The 24,574-nt window shown below is 56.4% G+C and overlaps 1 protein-coding gene across 3 annotated transcripts in view; it reads right to left on the minus strand.

Annotated features, from left to right (window-relative positions):
* Positions 1-24,103, minus strand: part of KCNH2 (potassium voltage-gated channel subfamily H member 2) — a 31,843-nt gene extending 7,740 nt beyond the window's left edge. The window contains exons 1-5 of one of the 3 annotated variants that reach the window (XM_084784404.1): positions 23,651-24,103; positions 20,884-21,114; positions 5,779-5,943; positions 4,457-4,906; positions 3,757-3,968 (exon numbers count right to left, since the gene is read on the minus strand). In XM_084784404.1, coding sequence (XP_084640530.1) covers positions 3,757-3,968; positions 4,457-4,906; positions 5,779-5,943; positions 20,884-21,114; positions 23,651-23,726 — 1,134 coding nt within the window. In that variant the 5' untranslated portion in view covers positions 23,727-24,103. Of the gene's footprint in view, positions 1-2,026; positions 2,460-3,756; positions 3,969-4,456; positions 4,907-5,778; positions 5,944-20,143; positions 20,160-20,883; positions 21,115-23,650 lie in introns of those variants that run through there. The other 2 variants (XM_084784405.1, XM_084784406.1) reach the window with 2 other exon arrangements.
* Positions 24,104-24,574: the final 471 nt, after the last annotated feature.

Raw genomic sequence — 24,574 nt, forward strand, 5'->3', positions numbered from 1 at the left:
ACACACACACACACACACACACGCACACACGCACACACGCACACACACACCGTCTCAGTCCAGAATATGTTCCAAGGACTGCAGTTCCCAGCCGGGCAGTGAGCCCAGGAGCTAGAGTCCCAACACATAAAACAGTCCTTGCAGCTCCCTCACGCCTCCCTTCATACCACTTGTCCAAGGACGCCAGCCACCACCATTCCCTTGGCTTCCCTGAGGGAGAAACCCTTTCCCTGCCGATACTCTTTCTCTCCGGCCCCTCTCCACCCCAGCCCAGAGTAGCTGCCACACACACACCCTTACAAAGGGAAACAAGGGACAGAGTCCAACACAGAGAGCCTGGTACCTCAAGTTTACAGAGGAGTGTATACCCAGGAGGGCTCAGAGGTGCACATGTGGCCAGCACAGAACCCCATTTTCAGACAACAGTCAGGCAAAAGCAGCTCACCACAGGGTCAAGGGCCACAAGCACAGACAGCGCTCTTGCTTCCAAACCAGGCTAGGTGGGAGGTGTCAGAAGCCCCCATGCCCACCCAGCCTTTAAGAGCCTCTAGTAGACATCTGACTCAGCCAGAATGCCACACCCAGCCAGACCCTAAGACTTCCCCATCCTCAGAGTTCTTAGCCCTGTGCCAGAAGCACTGAATCCCAGGGCCCCACAACAGCCTCAGGCCTCTAGGCTCAATGAAGTCCCAAAGACTCTCGCTCCCCTTCAAATGGGAATCCTCTGACCCCATCTGCACAGGTGGGGCTGTTCTGAGAGCATCTTAGGGAAAGGAGCTAGTAAAAATGATAGTACTTGTGTGTGTGAGGGGGGCGGGGTGGCCACCCTGGGATGGACACTGAGACTTCAGAGAAACCAGATGGGGTGAGGATGCGTTCCAGGGCCCTGGGTCAGAGGCAGATCCTAGGTCTGCCCTGACTTCAGTCTCAGGGCTTGTTCACTAACAAAGGGTTAATATACATGAGGTTAGTGACCTCTCAGGCACCAAAAAAGAAACAGGCTAAGCCCCACAGACACGAGGCAAAAAAAAGTCGCTGTCACTCATTGGACCCCTCCCTCTCTGGGCCTGAGCAGCCAGGCCTGGGGAGCTATCCTGGACAATCTCAGCAGTGACCCTGCCCCCAGGTCTGCCCATAGCCCCAGTGCACATCTGCATTCATATGTATGACAAGTCTTGGACACAAGGCCCAAATCTGCTAAGGTAATCTACCCAAGGGCCACTCCTATCTCTCAAACCGCTGGTTTACCACATGGCCTCAGGCCAGGTCTATAATCCCTGCGATTTGCTGTCCTGTAGAAGGCTGACTCAACCTTGGATCTTCACCTTGGAAGGGAGAACCTCTCACCTGGGCCTGTTCCCCAGCTGGGAGAAGCTTATGAATCCTAACAAAGGGAGGTGGGGGCAGCAGTGACAGTGGCAGGGGTGGCAGTCTCAGAATCACCCGGAACTACCTCCAGTTCTAAAGCAGGAGGACCAGTGGGGCAGAGAGGCAGTTCCCAGGAGGCCACCACCAGCTGAGGGGACAAAGAAGTGAACCAGTGCTTCATTTCAATCTGCCCTGGATGCCCACTGAGCAACCTCTGACCCCTGCCCTCCTGAGACGCCCCCTCAGAGTAATCCAAGCATCCATTGGGGACCACAACTCTCAGAGTGAGGGAGCCCCAGCAGCTCTGTGTCAGGTCTAGCTGCGGTGTCGGTTCCTGTCTCTCTCCAACTCCCCACCGTCCTCCCCGGACACCTATCTTTCTTTCTCTTCCCGTTAGATTCTGAACTAGAAGACTGTGGGCCACAGAAGCCATAGGAAAGGGGTTGCCAAGGCAAGGGAAACCCCGGGAACCTAGCCAGTGGCCAGGAGGAGAGCAGCGAGGAGCTCAGGGGTGGGCCACACTGAAGAACACGGGGCTCCCAACCTGTCCCGCTTCTCAGAAGCCCTCTCCCCAACTGCAGCCAGAGCCCTCTGGCCACACCCCCACTACCTCTATCCCAGCCCCAAAAAAGGATAAAGTGCTGAGGGGATCACCTACCTCCTGGGCCACCAGGCTGGAGATGCGCACTGCCCGCCTCACCCGGCCTTTCTGGGCCCTGGGCTGCAGAGCCCCTGTCCTGCTCTCCTTCCCTGCTGGGATCGCCATGGAGGACTTGACTCCCCACAGCCTGAATGCCCTAGGGCCCCAGGGCCCGGCCTCACTTGTGCCCCAGCAGCAGTCCCAGCCCAGGCTGCCAGCCCAGGGCTGACCGACTGGCAGCCAGGACCGCCTCTGGCATGAAGCCAGAATGGCTGGTGCTGGGCCCTGGGGCTGGGGTCACCTAGACAGTAAAAATGGATAGCTGCCTGCTTGGCTCTTGCTCCACATGGCCCTTTGGTGTGGGCCCCCTCTACCAGGGTGCCGTGCTCTGCCCGCCTGCCGCCAGCCCAGCACCCGCGGTGGGAACCGCAGTTCCTCTGCCGGGCCGGCCCCTCCTCCTCCCAGGTTCCCACCCCCACCCCGCCACTCTGCCCCCACCCCACCCCCGCCCAGCCCGTGCCCGCCCTCTGCCCCGTGCCCGGCCAGCGGCCCCCTCCCTCGCGAGCTCCTGCTGCAGCCGCTCCTGCAGCCCTAGCCCCTCCCCCTCCACCCGGCAGCCTGGCCTGTCACCGCAGATTAATGGTCTCCCCGACACCCCCGCCCCGCCAGTCCAGTGCCGAGCCAGCCAGAGTCAGGCAGAGAGACACCCAGAGATGGAGAGACGCCAGGTGACTGGCAGGGGCACCACAGGCAATCACACGGGGTTCCATACGGCATACGCACTTTGGGTACAGGAACAGGCAGATACCAGGCACCCAGGTGGGAAGAGAGAGGTGGGACCCAGAGGGGTGAGGAGTGAGCCAGATAAAGGCTCTGGGGCGAGGGGAATGCTCTGGAGGCAAAGCAAAGGGGCTGCAGACCTGGCAAGGACCCAGAGAGTGAGAGGTATGGGCAGCTCCCTCACAGGGCAGCTGCTACGGTGCAGTACAGGGCAGCTTAGGGCAGCAGTGCCCTCTCCTCAGGGGATTCTCTTTGCTGACCTCACCACTGCCTAGATGGGAAACAGCTGTAGCTGAGTAGACAGTGGGGGGGTCTTGTAAGCCACCTCACTGTCAGGAGGAAGGAGAAGAGCAGAAGAGCCCTCAAACAGGGCCACAGAAGTCAGAAGCTTCTCTGGGCAAGGATGCAGGGACTTGATGCCTGGATAGCTTTATACCCACCAACAGTGCTCCCCACCCACCCAAGAGGGAAACCCTACCCCCACACTAGGGTGGACATGGTGGGCACCCCAGGCCACCTGGCACAACCACCCTGGCCTACAAGAATGAGGATTGTGACTTACTTACGTGGTCCTTTCTGAGGCCCACTCCTGTTACCACAGTGACCCCCCATACACATCCTCCGCATCCCTCTGGCAGCCTTCCCTCACCCACCATGGCCTGCCCAGTGTCCTAGTTTAAAGTACCTCACCTTTACCCTGTACCGTAAAGCCGCACGTCCCATCTATTGGTCATCTGCCCATCCTAAAAGCTGCCTCCCTCTCCACCAGCCTCTTTCTCTACAAGCCTTCTTATCTCAAACTCTTCCTTCTTATATCCCAGCTCTGGGCATGCTCTCCACCTGCCCCAACAGCTTCCCTTATTGATTAACCTTTCAATCCCCACCTTTGATCCCCACCTTGCCCCTCCTCCCCAACTCAAACTTCCTCCAAGGGGAGCAGAGAACCATGCATGCACTTGGACACCTACCTGGGTGACCTTCTCGGTGACGTTGTGGGTCCGCTCTTTTATCTTGGGCGCTATAATTTCCCGGTCACTGGTGGGTGAAGCCAGGAAAGGGTCACCTTTGAGGTCCACAAAGTTGAGGGTGATTTGGGGGATCTTGCTAATGGTGCGGTAGCGCACAAGGTCCGAGTCTGAGGTGGAGTTAAGCAGGCCACTGCGCAGGGGGTGCATGGCCCCTGAGATGAAGAGACAAGGCTTTGGTCAGTTGGTCAGGCCAAGGGCTGATGGGAAGCCAGGCCACCGACACAAAAACCGCAATGAGGCCAAGCCCATGAAAACAAGCAAGGGCCAAACCCCTCTTAGCATGCCACAGCGGGAAGGCAGGAGTAGAAAGGATTAGACAGTGTCGGGAGCTTCTAATCCCTCTTGTCTCTTTCCAGTTCCACGGCCACCCCTGTTCTAGGGTGTCCTGGGACAGCTAGCCCCTTGGGCCAGCAGGGGCCCTGTGAGTACAAGAATGTAATGGGTTGAGTGGACAGTTAATAGAGTAAAAGGCCACTTAATGAGATTAAATAAGTACTTAATGGGGTTTCCATCGCCCAGACTCCCAGGCACCTAAGAGGTAGGAGGGAAAGAGAAAATGGTGGGCCTGGGACAGGGCAGGCTTGGCAGACAGGCAGGAAGCAAGGGGCTAGAGCAGGGCCTCCCAGGCCTGCGCCCTCACCGGTGCTAGCATGACGGGGTGGAGGGGGCAGCGCCCCAGCCCTCATTGCCTCGATGTCATCCGCAGAAGATGCCCGGCGCACACTAGCGCAGCTCTCTCGGGAGCGTGTCCTTGCAAGACTGCAGCTGGAACCTGAGGCATCAGGGTTGAGGCTCTGAGCTCTCGGCGACGGGTGAGGGCCTCGGACGCTGGCCACAGGGGAAGCAGACCCCGGGCCCACCAGTGCACGCCTTTCTTCTGCAGGCCCAAGCCCTGCCACATGGTTGTCCATGGCAGACACCTCGTCCAGGGCCAGGGACTCACTGCTGGGTGCTGCAGGCGTCAAGTCCACATCCACCACCACTGCCCCGGGGGCCCCGGCACTGCCCACGCTTCCTGTCCGCACCGATGATTCCCTGGCAGTCAGCGCCAATAAGGCAGGCAGCTTCAGCCGAAAGGTCTTGGCCCGGCCTGTAGGGAAAGGGAGGCCTATGAAGTGTGGGGTGACCAAAAAGAACTGGGGACCCTGAGAGTGGAAGGCCCTCACCCCACCCCATGCACAGGAACCTGATTCCTCAGACCCAGACAACTCTATCTAAATCTAGTCAGTCGTCAACTGCCCTTCCCCACCACACTTGAGGCAGATTCCATGAATTTTCCAAGACTCCACATTCTCACTGGTTGGGACTGTAACATTCAGAGATTCATTCACGCCTTGGGTGGGTCACTGAAGGTCACACAGTAGATGAGGTGGGGGATGATGCCAAGAGCTCCCACACCCTGCCACCTAGCATCCATAGGGCTAGTGTCATTAAAACCCAAGAGGTGAGCTTTGTTGTCATGCCTCTGAGGGGATTTTTTTTTTTTTAAATCAAATCCAAAAAATGCCATGTGAGGAAAGCGGAGGCTCTGAGCCTCTGGGCCATGGGGGGGGGGGGGGGCAGGGGTGGTGGGGGAGGGGGGGGGATGTTGAAGCTGCTGTGTTTACAGCCGAGGCCAGCATGCCTTCCATCCTCTCCACCATTATCCTCCACTCTTGGGACTTGGCCAGACCACAGGAGAGCTGAGGCCATGAGACAGAGCTTTCTAATGAGCCAGCAGCCAGTGCTGCTTAAGCAAGCACCTATTCTTCCTCCAGGGTGCTGCTGGGTGGGGGCCCTGAAGCAAGGCTAGAAAACATGTGTTCCGCCTGAAGAACCTGTGGCTCTGGGCCATGCTGCTGCACTGGCGGGTCTCCATCCTGGTCCCAGCGGGCCTGCCCAGCTCACCCCTTGCTGTTCCTCGCACCCTCACACACGCATGCAGCTCAAGGAGGCTAGACTCGGGAGTCTGGCTGCACTTACCAGAGGCCAGCCAGCTGGTGGGGGCCCCTCTGTGATTGGTGTCGCGAGCCGGGGAGCCCACCATGTCCTTTTCCATCACTACTTCAAAGTTGAGGATGAACATGATGACAGCCCCATCCTCGTTCTTCACCGGCACCACGTCCACCAGACACAGGAAGCAGCTCCCTGCGGGGTAGGGAGGAAGGGGGCGTGCCATGGTGAAACCAGACCCCCCTCCCCAACCAAAGCTGCCAGGAAGGACCTCTGAACCCCGCGCGCCCCCACAGCCCTCACCTGCAATTCCTGACCTCGCACCTGGCTCGGCCACTCTGCACTTCTTCCTCACGCTGTCTGGTCACCTCCCTGCCCATCTCACGTCTCGGCCTTCTTTCCCTGCCTCTCCTCTCTTCAATCCCTTCTTCCTCCGTGTTTTCCTCTGTGTCCCCATCTTTTCAATGTGCCTGTGCTTTTCCCTCCACCGAGGGCCACACCCCATTCTTTAGCGCAGAATCTCCAAGCCTCGCCCTAGCTCTACAGCTCTTCAGCATCCCTGCACCCCATGTCCCTCGCCCACAGAGTGGAATGGTAGCCGCTCTCCCAGGAGCTGCGAAGATTCATTAAGTCCACACTTGTACGGGCAAGCCCTGGCACATGGACACTATAGACGACTGGTCACTGTGCCCATCTTGCCTGTGCTCTCTTTAGATTAGTTTCCAGGCAATTGCGTGGAGCCACAAGATAAGTATGCAGCTTGAAATCAAGAGTTTCAAAAACTTTACTGTGCCAGGCAGTGGTGGCGCACGCCTTTAATCCCAGCACTTGGGCGGCAGAGGCAAGAGGATCTACATAAGTTCCAGGCCAGGCTGGTCTACAGAGCTAGTTCCAGAACAGCCAAGGCTATTCAGAGAAACCCTGTCTCAAAAAAAACCAAGGGGTGGAAAAAAAAAAAAAAAACCAACAAACTTTACAGCATTTTGGGACTGCTGCAGTATCCAAGCATGCAGTTTTCCATGTCATCAGAGTACTGGACTGAGGCATGGCAGAAACCAAGAACCAGAGGCTGGGCAACACTGCTGCGAGACCTTTCTTTGTTCCTATTCTTGACTCTTTTCTCCTTCTCCTAGAGTCTGTGCAGCAGGCCAAATCAGCCCACCAGTTCCCTTAAGCTCTCTGAGGAATACACAGTCCAATGCCCCCCATGCTGACTTCTGAACTGAGGTGACCTCAGAGCCAGTGCCCCTGCCCGGGCCAAACTAAGGGCCTTGCCTGCAAGAAGTCCTCCTTGATGAACCAGAAGGGCACAATGACATCCTGGTCCTCTCACAGGGACCCAGGCAGGTCGCCATCACCTGTCCATCATCATCCAGGCTTCCTTCCCCCTGCCCATCTGACCTCTACCTCCCAGTGGTCACATCCCTTCTGAAGGCCCAATGCACCTTGGAAGCCAGTGACGGACTGTAGTGTCAGTAGTACAGCAACAGTGGCATGGAAGAGAAAACCAAGGAGGAGGGGGGAAGGGGGGAGGAGGGGGAAGGGGGGAGGAGGAGGAGGAAGAGGAAGAGAAGGAGGAAGGAGAAGGGGAGGAGGAGGAGGAAGAAGAGGAAGAGGAGGAGGCTATGAAAGAAGCAAAGAGCCACATGGTCTCAGGAGAGCGCCATTGGCCCAGCCTCAACCTTCCGCTTACCTCCTTGACGTGGAACCTTCCTAGGCTGGTCTCCTTGCTTCTGTCTGTCCCCTGACCCTCCCCTTACCCTGATCCCTGGCCCAGGTGTGCAGGCAGGGTGGTGACTGGAGTCAAGGGAAGACTGGAACCTGGGACTCACTTGATGCCTGTCAGCCAGGCCTGAGGGGGCGAGCACCAAGGGTGCAGAACAGTGCAAGCTGTGGCTAAGCCAGCCAGCCATGCAGGGCAGGGCTCTTGGAGACACTGGCCAACCACAGTGCAGACATGCTGGGTAGGGGACTGAGACCACAGCAGACAAGTGATTCTAGGACCTGTGGGTTCCCCAGCCAAATGAGAGCCTCTGAAACCCACTCAGACAGGCTGGTACAGAGGTGAGGGCAAGACCCAAGAGGAGCCAGTCAGGAGATTTCTGCCCCACCCACCACCTCTGCACTCACCATAGCCAGGGCCCTCCTGCCCCTGCCCGAGGGCCCTGAGCTCAGGAGCTCTGCTTGGGTGTCCCTTTAGCAGCTGCTCTTGTCCCCTGACCTCCGGCCTCTGACACACAGCTGTGGTGTGGAAGCTGGGGGGGTGACGGGGGAGGGGGGGGGGCGTGATGCCTGAGCCCAGCTGGAGGCTGTTTGGCACCCAGACAGCCTGCCTGGAGTTTATGCCCTAATATGGTGATGGCCAGCAACGGCCTGAGCAGGAACTGGCCTCCTCAGGACTGTGGAGACACAGGAGACCAGACACCTCGGCATAAGGACCCCAGCACCTATCCCCAAGAGCCCCAGAGATATAGGCCCCAAACCAGTGTGGTCACCAGGACATGGAGTCTAGAACCAAGATGACTCTGCCTCTTCCAGATGACTTAGGGGTTCTGTCCCTAAAAAGGGCCAGGAAATTCTGACCTGGCATCTTCAGAGCTCTACCCCTGCCCCTTCAGCCCAGGCTACAGGAGAAATCACACAGCTCAGGACCCTATATCTCAGATGGCTACCTCAAAACCTGGAATCTCAGTGACCCCAGACCCCCGCATCTGAAAAGAATTGTTTTAATTCTCTCATTGAGAAACTTCTAGATATGCCCCTGTCACATGACAAGCCCACTTCCAGATACACAGACACAGAACCCTGACACTCCTCCTTTGTTGACATTCAAGGAATGTTCCTTTTCAAATATCCTGTCAAAGGTCTGGTTGTTCCAAAAATGTGGCCCGCCCCCAGCCCTATATGATCACCGAGGGAAATAGAGATTGCAATACAATGCATGGAAACAAAGAAAGATGAAGACCAAGCAGGCCCCAGGCTCCTGGGAGTACCATCTCACTGGCCAAGTTGGCAGAGTTTTATGTGACCTACCATGTCACCAACCCCAGCTCTTTGCCATGGCCTGCCATAGGACCGCACCCTGTAGTTTTTGAGAAGTATAGAGTGAGTTCCTGAGGGTAAGGGAAGAGTGGCCAGGCTTCCGGCAGGGCCCACAGGTGGCTGAAACCATGGACTAGCCAGAACAGATGGCCTGTGGTCAGCAGAGAAGAAAGGTTTTGAGCAAGTGGCTGGACTGTCCCCAGGGAGCCTGGAACACTGCCTGTCTACTCGGTTTCTACTCAGCCCCAGGACCCCAGACCCCATCCTCTTGCTCCCTCCTTCCCACTCTACTTGGGATCCCTCCAATGAACCACCTCATCCAAGGAAGAGACAGTCTCAAGGAGGGCCCTGGGGCCAGAGCTGGACACGGCTGCAGTTCCACCCAGCGCCACTCTGTGGCAGGCACGCCCCACATTCAAGAAGCAGACAGCTCCTGAAGTGCTCCAGAAAGGATGGGTGGGACTGGGAGTGGGGGGGGGGGGCGGGATACTGAAGGGGAACAGCAGGGAGGAACTAGCACAAGCTATGGGACAGTCACCTTATAGGATGTTTATCTGCCATACAAGGTTGATCACACCTACTCCACTGGGCCAAGGCCTGGATCACGTGACACAGTATATGACAGGCTTGGAGCTCTGCATACTCAGAAGAAAGATGAACCTCATCAACTGTCCCCTGGGGCAGTCTGATTTAAGTGGCTAATACCAAAACATACATGGACACTCACCAGCTCCAGCCAGGCTTTAGAGCCCCCATTTGAGTGGTGAGGCTGCCCTGCCCAGTCTAAGCCTGTCCTTAACCCCTCAGGACAGTGACAGCAAGCATGCTAGTAACCGCATACCTACAGGAACTGGCAGAGCCTTTGGTCTTGATGACCCTGGCCAGCCAGGGTCCCAGCAGTCTTCAGAGGTCAAGCTGCTCACTGTAGGTCACTAAGAGAGGAAGCAGTGGAAGAGGCCATAGTGCGGCGGGCTCAGCTCTCTGATAGCAGAAAAAGTCCCATTCAGACTACAGACTCTGGCTTGCTTGCATCTGGTTCTAGGTCACACGGAGGGGTCCACTCTGGAGTAACATGGCCCTGCCTGGCATCCTCACTCATCTAGGTCTGGCACCCTTCCAATGTGCCAAAACCTAATATCCCACCTCTGGGTACCACTGGACCGGCCAGGCCTGCCTCAGCAGAAGTTATGGGCAGTTGGGGAGAGAAGACCTACAGATGACCTGAGCAGCCTTGGGCAACTTAGTGAGGTCAGGGTCTCACCTGGCACACCTGTACAGCAGCACTAACAGCAGGCTTCATGGCTTCCCTGTCACTCCATGGTACCTGAGCATGCCAGCACAAGTGAAACATCTAGGAACAACATGACCAGGAAGATGGCCCTGGTGCCTACCCTGACTGAAGCAAGTTTTAAGTCGGACACTAATCTGGCATCTGGACAAGACAGAGCAAGACAGAACAAACCAAACAATGGGTGTGCCCTGGGAAACTGAGGTATTCTGCCCCAACAACCAGGAGACCTGGACCCTTGCTCTCCCTCGCATTTGCTGTGTGGCTACAGACAGGTCACCCACCTCTCTGAGCTTAGATGCTCTGTGGGTACCACAGGGACAAGAGATTCCTGCTCTGGGTGCCAGATGAGGTGCCAGATGGCCTTATAGAAGCATCTGGAGCTGTAATGAGGCAGAGTAGCAGGTCCCTGCAGGGAAGGTGACCTCCAGCACCCTCATCCTGGTTGCCTCCCCTTGCCCCACTCCCAGCAGGAGGAGCTGTGCCAAAATGGGCCCAAAGTCACACGGAGGGCAGGGAGGCTGAGGCTGCAGTCGGCCCTGTCCGCCCCCCAGGCAGAGGCTGTCTCCGGAGGAGAGGCCCGGGGATGTGCAGTGTCAGGTTATATTTAGCCTGGTGGCGGCGACAGGAAGATGCAGCGGGAGCCGCTTCTGGCCAAGGGCCACCGTGTCACTAACACCACTCTCATAGACAGCCAGGGGGGGCTAGGGAAGGCCAGGGACATTGAGGGCTCAAGGGACAGGATAGAGGAGTCTGAGGCCAGCCACTCCATGAGTTTGTGAAAGCTGTGTGAGAGCATGTGTATGTGTGTGTGTGTGTCAGAAAAAGAGACCAATCCTGGGCTCCTGAATCCAGGAGCTGAGCTACGTGAGGTCCTGGGGGCTCCCTGCCAGGCAGGTTTGGGAAGCCACAAGCCAGACTCCAAGTCTCAAAGAAACATCACCTCCAGACTCGCTCCTGCACCACGCTTGCACCCTGCCAACAATCTCTGCTTGAGGCCAGGGCCTCTGTAGGCTTCCAGTTTCCTGCTAAAACCAATAGCCTATAGCATGCTTGAGTCATCTCAGACTACAACTCCTCAAAAGACAACCTCCACCCAGGAAAGCTCAAGCTGGCCATGCTACCTCCTGGCTCATAAGTGAGTACCGTACCCTCTGCCGTAAGAGGAAAAGGCAAGGCCCTGAGAGAACTCGGCAGGTGAAGATGCCTGCCACCAAGCCAGGCCATCTAAGCTTGGTCCCTGGGGCCCAACAGGGTGGAGAGAAAGACCCCTACAAGTTGTCCTCTGACCTACCCAAACATGACATGTACACACATACATATCACACACACACACACACACACACACACACACACACACACGATGATGTCATACTGACCTGGGGAAAGCTGCCTCTACCACCATCCCTCCTGCTGCTGACTCCCCACTTCCTCCCATCCCCATCCCTCCCAGACCCCTCTGCAGAGGGTCTCCTGAATCAGCCTACATGGGTGCTTCTCTCTGGGAACTCATTAATACCACACCCTTTGCAGGGGATATGTCCATAAGCTGGCTTGTGGGGCGAGAACCCAAGCCTGGCATCCAGACCTGCCCCAGGGAGACTAGCTTCCCAGCAGGTGGTGAGTGGACAGCTTTGGAAGATCTGCTGCTCATCTCTGGTGACCTGCAGTTTTTGGCCAGAGTGAACCAGTGTCCCTACCCCCTCACCTCCCTTCTAGATCCATGGGCACTGACCACTCAACACAGGGTTACCCCACATCTTGAGTGTGGACAGTAGAGCCACCATGGGAATTCAGGTGTTTTTCCCAAAGCAACATTGCATCTGGTCTCCCGTTACTATCAGACAAGATAGCACTTGGAAACTATGTGAACTATGCCTGCTGTGCGATTTCTGAGCCTTGCCCCTTTCTGACCCCTTCGCTATGACCGTGACCCCTGCATTTGCTGCTGTCGCAGAGCAGCAGGGGCACAGAGCTGTCACCGTTCACTAGAGAGACAACCCTGGTGTCGCTGCCATCTTCTGAGGCTCTGCAAACTCCGGCAACTATCTTCCACCTTGGCTCCCAAACACAAACATGACAAAGGCCCGGAGAGGCTGTATGCCATAAGGCTCTGCCATTGGTCTCCGAGCAGGCACAGCTGTCTGATCGTTAACTCAAAAGGACAATTCCCCATGGCTTGTCCTCCCCTGGGACACTGTGAAACACACACAGCAAATACACTTGTCAGTAAAGTCCCCCTGAAAAGTCTGATGGCACATTCAAGAATGGAACCATACAACCATGGCCCAAACAAACACAAAGCCTGGCACTATTTGCAGGGTACAGAGTCATCTCCCTAGAGAACCAACAAAGTCAACAGATGAACACCGAGAATCAACAAAAGAGCTCCACCAGATAGGTCAGCCCACAAAACACCCAGCTTCAAACGATTAGAAAGTAGAGTCCGAAAACAGGACAGCAGCAGTGTTGTGGTCCACACCTGTAACCCCAGCGCTCAAAGTCGGCCCTGGCTTCATAGCGAGCCTGAGGTCTCAGAAAACAGGGAAGGTTCAGGGAAATGGCTCTTTGAATAAAAGCACTCGCTGGGCACTCGTGAGGTGTTGCATTTGATTCCCAGAACCAACAGTGGACAGAGAGAGCCAACTCCCCAAAGTTGTCTTCCGGGCTCTACACAATCACCATGGCATGTACAATCACATAAATTAAGTGATATTTTCCGTGTGTGTGTGTGTGTGTGTGTGTGCGCGCGCGCATCTGTGTGTGAGTATGGATGCACATGTCCCATGATATGCTGTGGGTGTCAGAGGACAACCTTGGGCACTGTTCTGCCTCTGCACACACCATGGGCTAACAGGCCCGTGGGCTTCTGAGGATTCACCTGTCCCCACCTTCCGTTTTTACCTAGAAGCACGGATTACACTCATATGCTACTGTGCCCAGCGTTCACGTGGGTTCTGGAGATTCAAACTCAGGTCCTCACACTTTTCCAGCAAGCACTTTATCCCGTGAGTCACCTGGCCAGCCACAAATCCCTTGAGAAAACAAGGCTGTAGAGGGATAAAGTATATGGAAATGAGACAGCTGGTAGAAAGATGGTCCCGGATCTTACTGAAACTTGCAAGGCTGTTGACTCTTCTAAAGTAACCTAATTCCGACCGAGGCGTTGGTGAGGCCAGCACGTAGTGTACACTTGTTAGCTGAGCATGCAGAAGACAGAAGCAGGATAGTGAGTTCCAAGCCAGCCTAGGATACAGAGAGATACTGACTCAAATAAATAAATAAATAAACAAACAAACAAACAAATGAAGTTTAAAATGAGTCAGGGGACTCCAGATATGGCTTGCTGTTATCCAAGCCCCTAGGAGGCTCAGGCAGTAGCACTGCCACAGTTCAAGACAAGCCTGAGATGCTGCGTACACACTGAGTTCCAAGCTGCAGTATAAGAAATTACCTAGTAAACAAACAAACAAATAAACAAACCATTTTTTAAATTAAAAAACTGGGAGAATTTGCCTTTTTTGGGCACTGAGACACAGTAAACAAACAGCACAGCACTGCGCTTATTGTTGGTTTATAGAGTTCTGATGTACAAACTGACAGAGTGCCGTGTTCAGAGGCCGATCCATGGTTACACAGCAGAGTAACCCATGCCAAAGGTGCCCCACAAAGCAATGGAAAAAAACAGACTAGATGTGTTGGGAAAGTTGGCTCCTTACATGGAAAAAATAAAACTTGATCCTTACTTGACACTACATCCAAGGAGGGCTCAGGGTGGACCCAACACCCAACTGAGGAAGGTGAGGCCAGGGAGCCAGAGAAGAGCAGTGGACCTGTGGGGGCCTCTCAGCCTTTGCAAAGGAAAGCATCTTCAGGGAAACTTCAAAAGCACAAACAAAGCCAAAAGTCAATGATTCATTTTTATCAAAACTAAGAATCTTTGTTTTATTAACTGAAGAAGAGACCAAGAGGGAGACGGTGTTCATGAAAAAGAAATAGACATGTAGAATACATACTGTGTTCGTTTGTATTTCCAGACTACACGAGCAACCCCTGGAAACACACAGGGACAGAAGAGAACAGTCTCAGAAAGATAAGCAAGGGATACAATCGTGCAGTTGGCAGGGGCAAAAGCTCAACAGCTATCAAGCCTAAAAGAGATACTGTGGCTAACAAACAGCCAAAGAGATACAAATGAAAGCAGCAAGCCCACAGGACAGGCAAAAGTTACAAAGGGAGATGATGCCGCATGCGGCAGGGGTGGGAGAACATGAGAGTTTCTATTCTAGCGGCAGATAACAGGGTTGGCTGCTCAGGTGCACAGTGGGGCAACAGTTAGCTAAGAGTTCCCAGATTCTGCAATCCAGCAATTTCACTCCCAGGCCTGGACGGAGGCTGCAGACCCTCTCAAGGGAGTCAGGAACAGCCTGTGTAAGAGAATGTTCACTGTGGCACTGTCTGGTGGCAGAGGGGTGGAAGACTGTCTGGGGTCCTTCGCGGGGACAGTAAACAAGTAAAACAGGTAGATACATGCTCCCGGGGTGGGAAACCGCAGCCCGGACACTCTCTGGCACCCCGCCTGCTCTGAAGGTCACGCTCCTGGGTAAGGGGAAGGAATACTAGAATACAACACACAGCACAACCATTTGCATAAATTAAATCCATATGCATATACCCAGTCAAAATACACATTTGCAAAAACATATGCGAACAGCATATTCATAGGGAGTATATTTGAATGCCGGCCTATACGGAGTGTCACCGAACTGAGAAATGGGATCAAAAGAAAAGGCAGCAAAGAAAAAGAGACATGCGTATTGGGGCCTGGCTTGGTTTGAGGAGTGGAGCCAACAGGAACCGGGAGAGGAAAAGATGGCCAGAAGTGCTGTGAGGACCACACAGCCAACATCCTTACTTCCCCCAGTCTGGGCTGTGGCCCCGGGGTGACGCCTGCTGAGTGACTGTCACAGCACGCTGCTGTGCTGGTACTTGTTTAAGGAATGCCCTCAACCCACCAGGCAGGGAACAAGTGCTTTGATCCACTTTAGAAACAAGAGCCACCACAGCGCTCAGAAACTCAGGCCTCCTGAGGCCCTGAGCTCATGGCTCCCCAGGAGCAGCTGCTGCTGCAAGGTCCACACAGGGCTCTAGATCAGAGACAACTGAGCCAGAGGCCCAGTTCAGGTCCCCATCTGCTAGGGTCAGCCCCTTAGCCTCCACTAGCAAGAGTTTCCCTCCTAGAAAATGACTGAGAGATTTTACCCACAAAAGGCTGCAGGGACCACCACTTATCCACTGTAAAGGGAAGTCACCTGGCTGTTCCTAAGTGCTTCCAGGGGCTGCCAGCTCCCAGCTGGCTTTGCCAAGGTGTTGTTCCCCTCTCAGAACTCCTCTCATTCCCTGAGTGAAGAGTCTAGAAGGCGCAGCACACTCCCTGCACTCTATGAAGCCTCCCACACTCGGCAGAGCAGGAGGGCACCCAGCTACTCCTCTGGCCCTCACCCCCTTCTTCCACGCTAGCATTCAAACACACCAAGGCCTTCACAGGATGGGACACTAAGGCCCAGAGATAAGAAGTGATTTTCCCAAGGCTACACAGCCCACAATCAAGCCAGAAATTGAACCCTAGTCATCCAATGCCAAGAATAAGGCTTCAGGCACACAGTGCTGTCCAGTTTGTTCATTCATTTAGCAAAAACATGCAGATATTGAGCTCCTGCAATGTACTAGGCATGTAGATACAAACACAGCCCACTCGGCTTAGTGGGGATGATGGGCGCTGCAAACTCATCCAGGGTCAAACTACGGCAAAGGCACAATACTGGCCAGCCCACTGGGTAATCCTAAACCAGCCAACAAGAGCCCGACTGCAGAACGGCAGAACTGAGCCCCGAGATCTTTAAGGACAAAGAGGGGTGTCAGCAGCCACTCCCAAGCTGGCACCTGGTCCAGAATCGCTCCTGGCTCTTCTGACTCTCACCTCAGCTCTCTCTGCGTGTCACAGAGAAGTCTGTCATCCCCCTCACCCAAACACCACTGCTCTGCAGCTGGCACACAAGGTGGGGGCAGGTTTTAGAGGAGAAGGGGCCGGGAATGTTCTCTAGGAGAGGTGGCTGGCATCCTCAGGAAGGCTAAGTAGGAAAGGGCTTCCTTGGAACTCCCAGATCTCGAGGCACTGGAAAGCCACCCAAGCTCACCCCATCTCACACCACCCAGCTGGCCCTCCTGCTGTTCCAGCCCCCTCCCCAGAGCCCAAGGCCACTGTCAACTCTGCTTCCACCTCGACAGCTCTGCACAAATATTTACATAGTTCCTCCGGGGCTTCGGAGACACCACACACAGGAGCAGAAGGCACCCTCCCGATACTGTCCAGGCCCAGGGGCTCTGAGGAAACAGCACCCCCTCTAGCCTCCTAGACAGGAAGCCCCTGGCAGCCCAGGGCAGCCCACCACAAGGAGGCTAAGAGGAAAACACTCAGCAGAAGACAGACAGCTGGAGGCAGGCCCTGCCAGAAGCTACCACCTGCCCAGGCTCCAGACTGCACCAGATCCTGACCAGGATGTGACAGGGAAATCTGCTCCCAAGAGGGGAGAGGGGGGGATCCTTGTCAATCCCAGCACAGCCAGCCTGGTCTACATAGCTAGGACCACACAGAGAATTTTTAAAGGGGGAAGAGGGGCAGAGGGAAGCAGTCCAGTGGCTTTGGCCCCATGGAAGACCCCTACCTTTAAGCCCTTGGCTTCTCCTAGGAAGGCTTCAGGCTGCTTCCATGAGCAGCACACAGAAACAGCTAGGCACTGACCTCTGAACTCTGACTTCCCCTCAAAACCTTCCCCTTCAGAGAAAGCATCTTTTCACCAACTCAGACACCACATGACTGGGAGGGGAGGGTGGGGGTCTGATAGAGGAGGGCCACAGCGATGGCAGAGCAGGGCCTGTGACTTAAGTGAACAGAGAAGGCAGAGAAGAGAGAAGACCTGGGCTATAGAAGGTGATGGAATGCCCAGAGGTTGGGGACTGGTACCCTCACAGCCTGCCTGAGCACCTGAAAGACCAGGGTGTGAGTCACGGTACAGCAGTACAGCACACTGAGGACTAGGGACTCTGGACTGAAGGTCCCAACCCCTCCCCTCAGCCACAGCATCAGCTGTAGCAGTGGGGACCCTCTGACCTTGTTGCCATGGCAACTGGCCTACAGCTGGAGTGGAGAAGCCAATAGACTCATCTCCAGAGACACCACCATCTCCACCCACACACAAGCTCCTGGGGACACAGGGACAGAGAGCTGGCCAGGACAGTCAGAGGTATGGTAAGACAGATAAAGCCTTGAAGACAAAGGCCTAGGGAATCGGGCTGGGGGGGGGGGGGGAGGGAGGGCTGAGTAAACAGGACAGAGAAGCCAGGGAAAGAAGCTAGAAGGCTCCAGGGTGCTGGAGGAATAGGAGAAATAGACAGACAAAAGGAGACAAAGGCAGAAACTGAAGGGACAGAGCCAGGCAGGCAGGTCAGGAGACAAAGCCAGGGAGGCCTGCCTGAGCACAGGGAGGGAGAGCTGCCGAGAGGATGGGGCCACAGCAGGCAGGAGGAGAGGCAGCAGGGAGGTAGGAACAAAGAGCAAAGACAATGGAAGGGACAGGGACAGGAAGAGCTACGTCTTGTCCACCCCCACTATGGCTGTGCAGGGCAAGGTGTGCACCCGGCCAGCACCTGCTGTCTGAGGTGCCTCCCCAGAAATGCCGCATCCTGCTTAGACACCCACTGCAGGGTTCTGCTATTCCCTTCTGATCCTGGGCCTGTCTTAAGGGGCAACAGCCTAAGGCCAGTGAACTGGGCGCACTGTGTCTTCTCCTTCCACACTCCCCTCCTCAAACGTCCCCACTTCCCAGCAGCCCCAGCAACTAAATAATGGGGCTGTCTGGCTCCAGACCCTGAGACTGCACAGAGCTGAGTTAGAGGCTCCGACACAGCACAGCTGTCCTTAGTGGCGCCTGCCAACAAAAGGCCCAGCCTCCTCCCTAGCCCTCCGCCATCCCCGGGACTACAACCCAAGGACCTATTCTCCCAGGGCTGGTCCCCAGGCAGACACCCTGGGAAAGGTTTGGACAAAAACAAGAGGTGGCGCTGGCACAGTTCTCCTCCCACTGTGTACATGCTCTGATGCTCTGCACATCAATACACACACACACACACACACACACACACACACAGACACGCAGCCCAGGTCAGGCAACAAAGATGGCACGAGGAACTTTGTATCAGAAAGGAGAGGACACAGCAGCAGAGGCATCTGTCTGCATTACCCTCGGCCTGGAATGCCAAGGTAAGCAGGGGCCCCAGGTGGCTGAGGTCCTAAGGCCAACCTGTTGGCCACTCGGAGAGTTATCTGACCCCCATGGAAACTAGGTGAGAACAAAGAAGGGGCAGGAGGCAGCAGCTGGCGTAGGGTTTCCTGGGTCAATGCTCCATTTGGAGTAGTATCCTGGAGAAGGCAAGAGTTCAGGCTTGCACAGGGACCTGGATGATAGGCCCACCCCCTCCACGGATGCACTAGTAACAGGGCCTCCGCCACGTAGCTTCTCCACGGGCTGCCTAACAACTAGATTAGGTGGGCCTCAAGACTCCACCACAACTTCTTTTCAAGAGTCTCCACACTACAGCCAAAGGCAAAGCCAGCCTGACCTCTCAGCCGCCACAGGATCAAAGCCACAAATACAAGTGATGTTCCCCACGGGACTGGAGTGTGGCTCTCACAGTGGAAGTCCCTGTGTTGGGAGCATCTTCTCAAAGGCTCAGCAGCCTTGCTGGGCCTAGTGGTGCAGGCCCATTGTCCCAGCTACTCTAGAGGCTGAAAAAGTTTAGGGCCACCTAGGTTATGGGGTGTCCATCGCAGACAACTTAGTGACATACTATCTCAAAACCAATTTAGGACCAGGTGTGGTGGTGCACACCTTTAAGGCCAGAGCTTGGGACACAGAATGCAGAGGCTGGCAGGGCACACTGAGTCAAAGCCAGCTCGATTTCATAGTGTGAGGCCCTGTCAAAAAACAAATGTGGGGGGGGGGCGGTTGGGAGAGGCCACGAGCGCACTGGCAAGATGGCTCAGCAGGTAAAGGCGCTTCCCACATAAGCCTGAGAACCCGAGTTGGACCCTGGAACGCTCATGTAAAGCTTGAAGGGCAGAGCCAACTGTATAAAATTGTCCTCTGACCTCCAAACACGTATGTGGTAGCATGCATCCCCATCACACACAGCCCTGGCTTTGAAGAAAAAAGAAAAACAAACAAACAAACTCAGCATCCCAAGTAAGCATTAAAACAGATTTGTGGAAAGCAACTTATTTGGCTACTGGGAGATTTCCCACAATACACCCGACCCCAGTACTTACGGGCTCATATGCATACACCTGTGGTTTGGAGGCTTACTTTTTTTTTTTTTCCACTTATGTGAAGCACAGACAGCCCTCTAGTTCCCTGGTGTCCTTGTCAGTACATTACACACAGCAGAACTGCGTGGCACAGCTGTGGTCAGACAGACATGACCACCACTCAGAGCACTGATGCTTTCAATCAAAGCTGTGGCTCAGGGAACACTCTTAATTTCTCTGAGCTTCAGTTTCATCGTCCTTGGGAGGAGATAAAAGGTGGTATCTGTATCTTGGGGATGCTCTAAGGATTACACATGATAACACATAGTCCAATAGCTTCCCATTCTTCATGCCCTATCTGCCTGCCAGCCATTAGTGCTGCATGCCCCCCAAGTGTTGTCCAAGGAAGCCCCTTAGGGAAGCCAACTTTCACAAGCAGCCTCGGCCCCCGTGGAGCACGCACAACAGAGGCCTGCAGCTTGCAGGTTCCATTTGCCACTGCGAGAGGCAGGGTGTGCTCACTTGTGGCTAGCCAGCAAGCTCCCTGAGGACAGGCACCACCGTGCCCTTCCTGTAGGCAGCTATTCAAGAGCTGGGTCCCAGCAGCGTAGCGAAGCTTATGAGACATTCACTGGTGAACAACAGAATTCTGGAGCCCCTTCTGAGACCTCCAATATCCACTACCCCGCCATTTCACTGACCTCAGCGAGCAGAGCCCACCCAGCAGCACGGGCTTAGTGTCAGAGCCGCTCCACCCACTGTGTTTATCCGCTCTCGCTTTCTACTTTGCTCTCCGGAAGCCCAGAGCAGCTGGGTTGAGAGGTGGTGGCTGAGCAGAGACACCTGGCTGAGAGGGAGCTGAGGGGCGGGGCGGGGTATTCTGCAGACCAGACAAAGGAAACTGGGCTTGCAGGAAGAGGTGTAGTTGAGTTTAGAGAGAGGAAGGCAGAAGAGTGGCAGCAGATAAAATCCTTCCGCCTCACGCACCGTATCTTCCAGTAAGTCACCTGGCACAGGCTATCCTACAGGTAGCTAGAATCCTGTGCCTAGGAACCGGCGCCAGCCCCTAGCTTGCCCTATTACTACCATCTGCGCACTCGCCTATCATCTCAGCCTAGTCAAATGCCAGCTACCTAGCTCAACATAATGACACCTGGCTAGGAGGAAGGTACGAGAGGTCCCAGGGCCCCTCAGCCTTAGCAGCTCCAAGACCATCCGCAGTGCCCACCCATTAGAGTTCAGACCGAGGCCACATCCGCCCCCAGACATAGGGCCACGCCCCGCATGGGTCCCGCCCCCCAAAGACCCACAGGTTCGCCAGCCACCCGCAACCACAGATCACAGATCCCACCCACTGCTTCCCTTCCCCACCCCCATCCCCATCCCCTCTGGTTCTCTCGAGGCCCAGCCCTCGCCACAGCCACGCCCCGGCCCCGCCTACCATCTTTCCGGTAGAAGGCAATCTCCACTTTGCGCTCCTCCGCGCCCAGCAGGGCCTGCGCGATCTGCGCGGCGGCACGGCGCTGCGTGCGCGGCCCGTGCAGGAAATCGCAGGTGCAGGGCCGCTGCATCACCTCGGCCCGCGAGTAGCCGCACAGCTCGCAGAAGCCGTCGTTGCAGTAGATGACGGCGCAGTTCTCTACGCGAGCATTAGCGATGATGAACTTGCGGCCTGAGGGGGGAAGGCGGGGATGAATGCGCACGTGAGAGCGGGGACACCAGTTTAGAGGGCTCCTGGCCCTTCCCCACATTCGCTCCTCACACTGCTGCCCGACAGTCCCCCACACCAGAGAGGGGCTCCCAACCCAGGCCGTGCGCAGCTGTGCCCAGACACAGGTGCTTCCACCGGGCAAGGCCTGGCGACACGCCCCCCACCCCCTGGCCCGCCGGCTGGCTGCATGGCTTCCCCCGGGCAGAGAGCCAGCGGCCAAGGCCCCTGGGCGGGTGTCAGCAACGCGTGTCAGCAGCCGCAGCGGAGTGGATAAACACAGCCTGGAAAGGGAGCCTGGGAAGGGCAGGAGATGGCGGCCAGCCTCCCCTTTGCACCAGCTCCTCTGGCTTCTACCTCTTGATGGGGGGGACGCTCCCTAGAAAATCAGTCCCTCAAACACCCTCAGACTCCCTCCGGTCAGTGCCTAGTACGACTTCGACGTCCTATCCAGAGGCAGTCACAGCTGGCGAGTGGGCTTGTAAACCTGAACAACCCCACAATATAGTTGGCATCGTCATTTTATGATGAAGAAACTGGGGCCCAAGAGTTTAGCCCAATGCCCAAGTCTAACAGTTCATTCATAAGTGAGTGAATCCAGCTTTTGAATCTTGTCTGCCAGGGCAGCTAAGGATCACAGGCTCAAGTCCAAGGTCATACAGAGCAACGAAGGCTACCTGAATCTGCACACCCTGGAACTCCCTAAGAGCCAAGAAGTGGGCCCAAAACAAACCTGAGCAGGGCAGCCACCTCCAGGGATTTGAAGCCTTTCTCTGCCAATAGATCCATTTCAGCTAGACTTGGCTCTTCCACCTCATACCTGTCCCAAAGGCCAGGCAGGTGGATAAGCAGCAAGTCAAGGGCAGCCTCAGTCTGCACCCAAGTAAGATGTTCCAGGAATAGGTGCTTGCTATAAACAGGAATTCTGTCCACTTTGGCCTCCAGTGCAGGGGTGTCCCCTCCTCACCCTGCACAGCCCTGCAATCCCCGGGATGCTGCAGGAAGGCTCCCCAAAGCAAGGCCAGGCTAAGCCTGACTTTGGCCATCTTTCCTCTGCCTTCAAGGAAGTTACTTTTGAGAGTTGGGTCATCTTCAGGTCAGTTCCCAAGGCCTACTGGAACTCCCCAGCAAGCGTCAACCCCAGGTCAGAGAATCTTGCCATATGAAAAGACCTTCTCCCTCTGCCTCCATCCCCACTTGAGCCTAAGACGGTCCACGGTACCACCCACCCATGGGAGAAAAGGGACCCACTGTCCCCAGACAAGGAAAGCAGAGCAAGTTCCTTTGAAGGCAAGCCCCACCCTACCCCACCCCCTCGCCTGAACTCCTAGAATACAGACACTGCAGAGACCTCAGGAGCCCTGTAGCTTGTGCCCTTGTTCACAGATGTGGAAACTGAGGCTTAAAGGTGGGAGGAATCACTCAAGGTCGTCTGGCAGTCAGTGGCAGAGGTGGGGCCAGAAGCCAAGCCTCTAGGACCCAGTTCACGGGCTTCTCGGAGTCGGCCTGTGCCTACCCAGCTGGTAGGAAAAGAAAGCCAGGGGACCTGCCCCCAGCCCCTAGGCCTGCACCACCCCCTCAAGATCGCCCTGTTCTTCATCTCGGGACAATGCCCATCCAACTGACCCCTCCCTCCCACCACAGTACAAGCACACGGTGTCCTGTGTGCACAGGGTCACGGGCAAGGAATGTCACTTTCCAGCAACCGAAGCCCTTTGCAGTCACACCCTCTGTGGCACATGCAGCCTTGAGGACAGGGACACCAACACCAAAACCTTCACCTAGTCTAGGGCACATTGCAGGAAGTCTCCCTTGCCAGGTCTGCACAAGGGGTGCTGTAATCTGCACAATTGGGTTTGGGGTACTATCCACATCAGGAAAGCCCACCACGCAGGAGCTCCATAGCCAGCCTGTTAGCCCCAAAGCCAGCTTCCTGTCTGCAGCACCCTCTCGGCAGCAGACCCACAATCTTAGGGACTTGTGGGAGACACCTCTCCACTGCCTATGCAGACTCAAATTCGTAAGTGACACAGGGATTTGGCTGTATTCTTGTCACACGCTCAAGAGCAGATTGGTCACTGATCCTACACCCCTAGCTACAGGCGCCCACATACAACACAGTCAAGACTGGAGAGAGTGTACTATACTTTTAGGGCCCAACAGCTTGGGTCACATAGATGCTCATAGCAGCATACACACAATCCCGTCAACTCCGGACCTTTAGAGTTGGGAACACCTGAATATCTCATCCCACCCCTCTTTCCTGCCACACACACTCTCTGACCCCACGCTGCAACACTAGGCCCCTTGGTCTCAAGCCAATGCTCCCCTGACACCAAGCCTTGTCCCCTCGGCTGCCGGCATAAGACTCAGGGCCCACCAGCCCCTACAGACTCACATTTTGCACTGCACACGGCCCGGGCACGCCCCCCATCCACACTAAGCAGGACTGGACCCACCCCCCAAACCCCCTCCCTGCCTCGCCCCCTCCCCCACTCACTCTGGCCCTCAAACTTGCGGATGATGGTGTCGAGGAAGGTGTTCTGCGGCGCGACGTGGCCCCTCCGCACAGGCATCCTGAGCCCATGGGCGGGCCGGGCGGGCCCCCACCCACCCTGGCCCGGCCCGGCCCAGCACTAGGCTTCGGGTGGCCTGGCCGGGCCGTGGTCTCCGCACTCGGCGGCCAAGCTGAGTGCGGGCGGGGCCGGAACTTGAGGGCGCAGGGTCCCTGCTGGGCTTGCGGCTGCCGGCTCCGGACCGCCGGCCGGGCCTGAAGCGGCTGGAGCTGCGGCGCCGGCACACCTGTCTGTCGCCCCGGGCTGGCAGTGCCACGGGCCCTGCTCCGCCTCGTCCTGGCGCTGCACTCCACTCCGCCCGCCCGAGCGCCCGGCTCCCGGCTCGCGCCCGCCCGCCGCCACCGCCGCCGCGCCGACAGCCGCTCCAGCGCCCGCGGCTCGGGCAGCGCCTGCGGCTTGGTCCGGCGGCTGAAGGGTTAATGCGGCGCGCGCCCCTCTGGCTCCGGCCCCCGCCTCCCGGCCCCCTCCTGCCGCCGCGCGCCGGCAGCGCCGCCCTCTCCCCGCCACCCCGAGCGCCCGCCCTTCTCATTGGCTGAGCGGTGCGCAGCGCTCCCGGGGCCCCAACCCCTAGCTCGGCTACTGAGCCCCCGAGACTCGCGCTCCTCCGAGAGGGGGGAAGGGACCCTTGGGTAGGGGAACCATGAGGACAGGTGCGACGGCCGGTTTGAAGGTGGCCGGGGCGAGGGGCATAGGGCTGTCGCCCCCTCCCAGACTCAGGACTAGGAAACCTGATTTGATGGGACAGGGCCAAGCCTTTATCCCCAGCTTCCCTCCTGCGCCTAGGACAGGCTGAGTACACACAGAATCTGCTGGGGGTGACAGGGCTGAGTGAGGCCTAGGCTCTGAGA

Source organism: Acomys minous (assembly GCF_964271855.1).
Source record: "Acomys minous genome assembly, chromosome: 6".
NCBI classification, from domain to species: Eukaryota; Metazoa; Chordata; class Mammalia; order Rodentia; family Muridae; genus Acomys; species Acomys minous.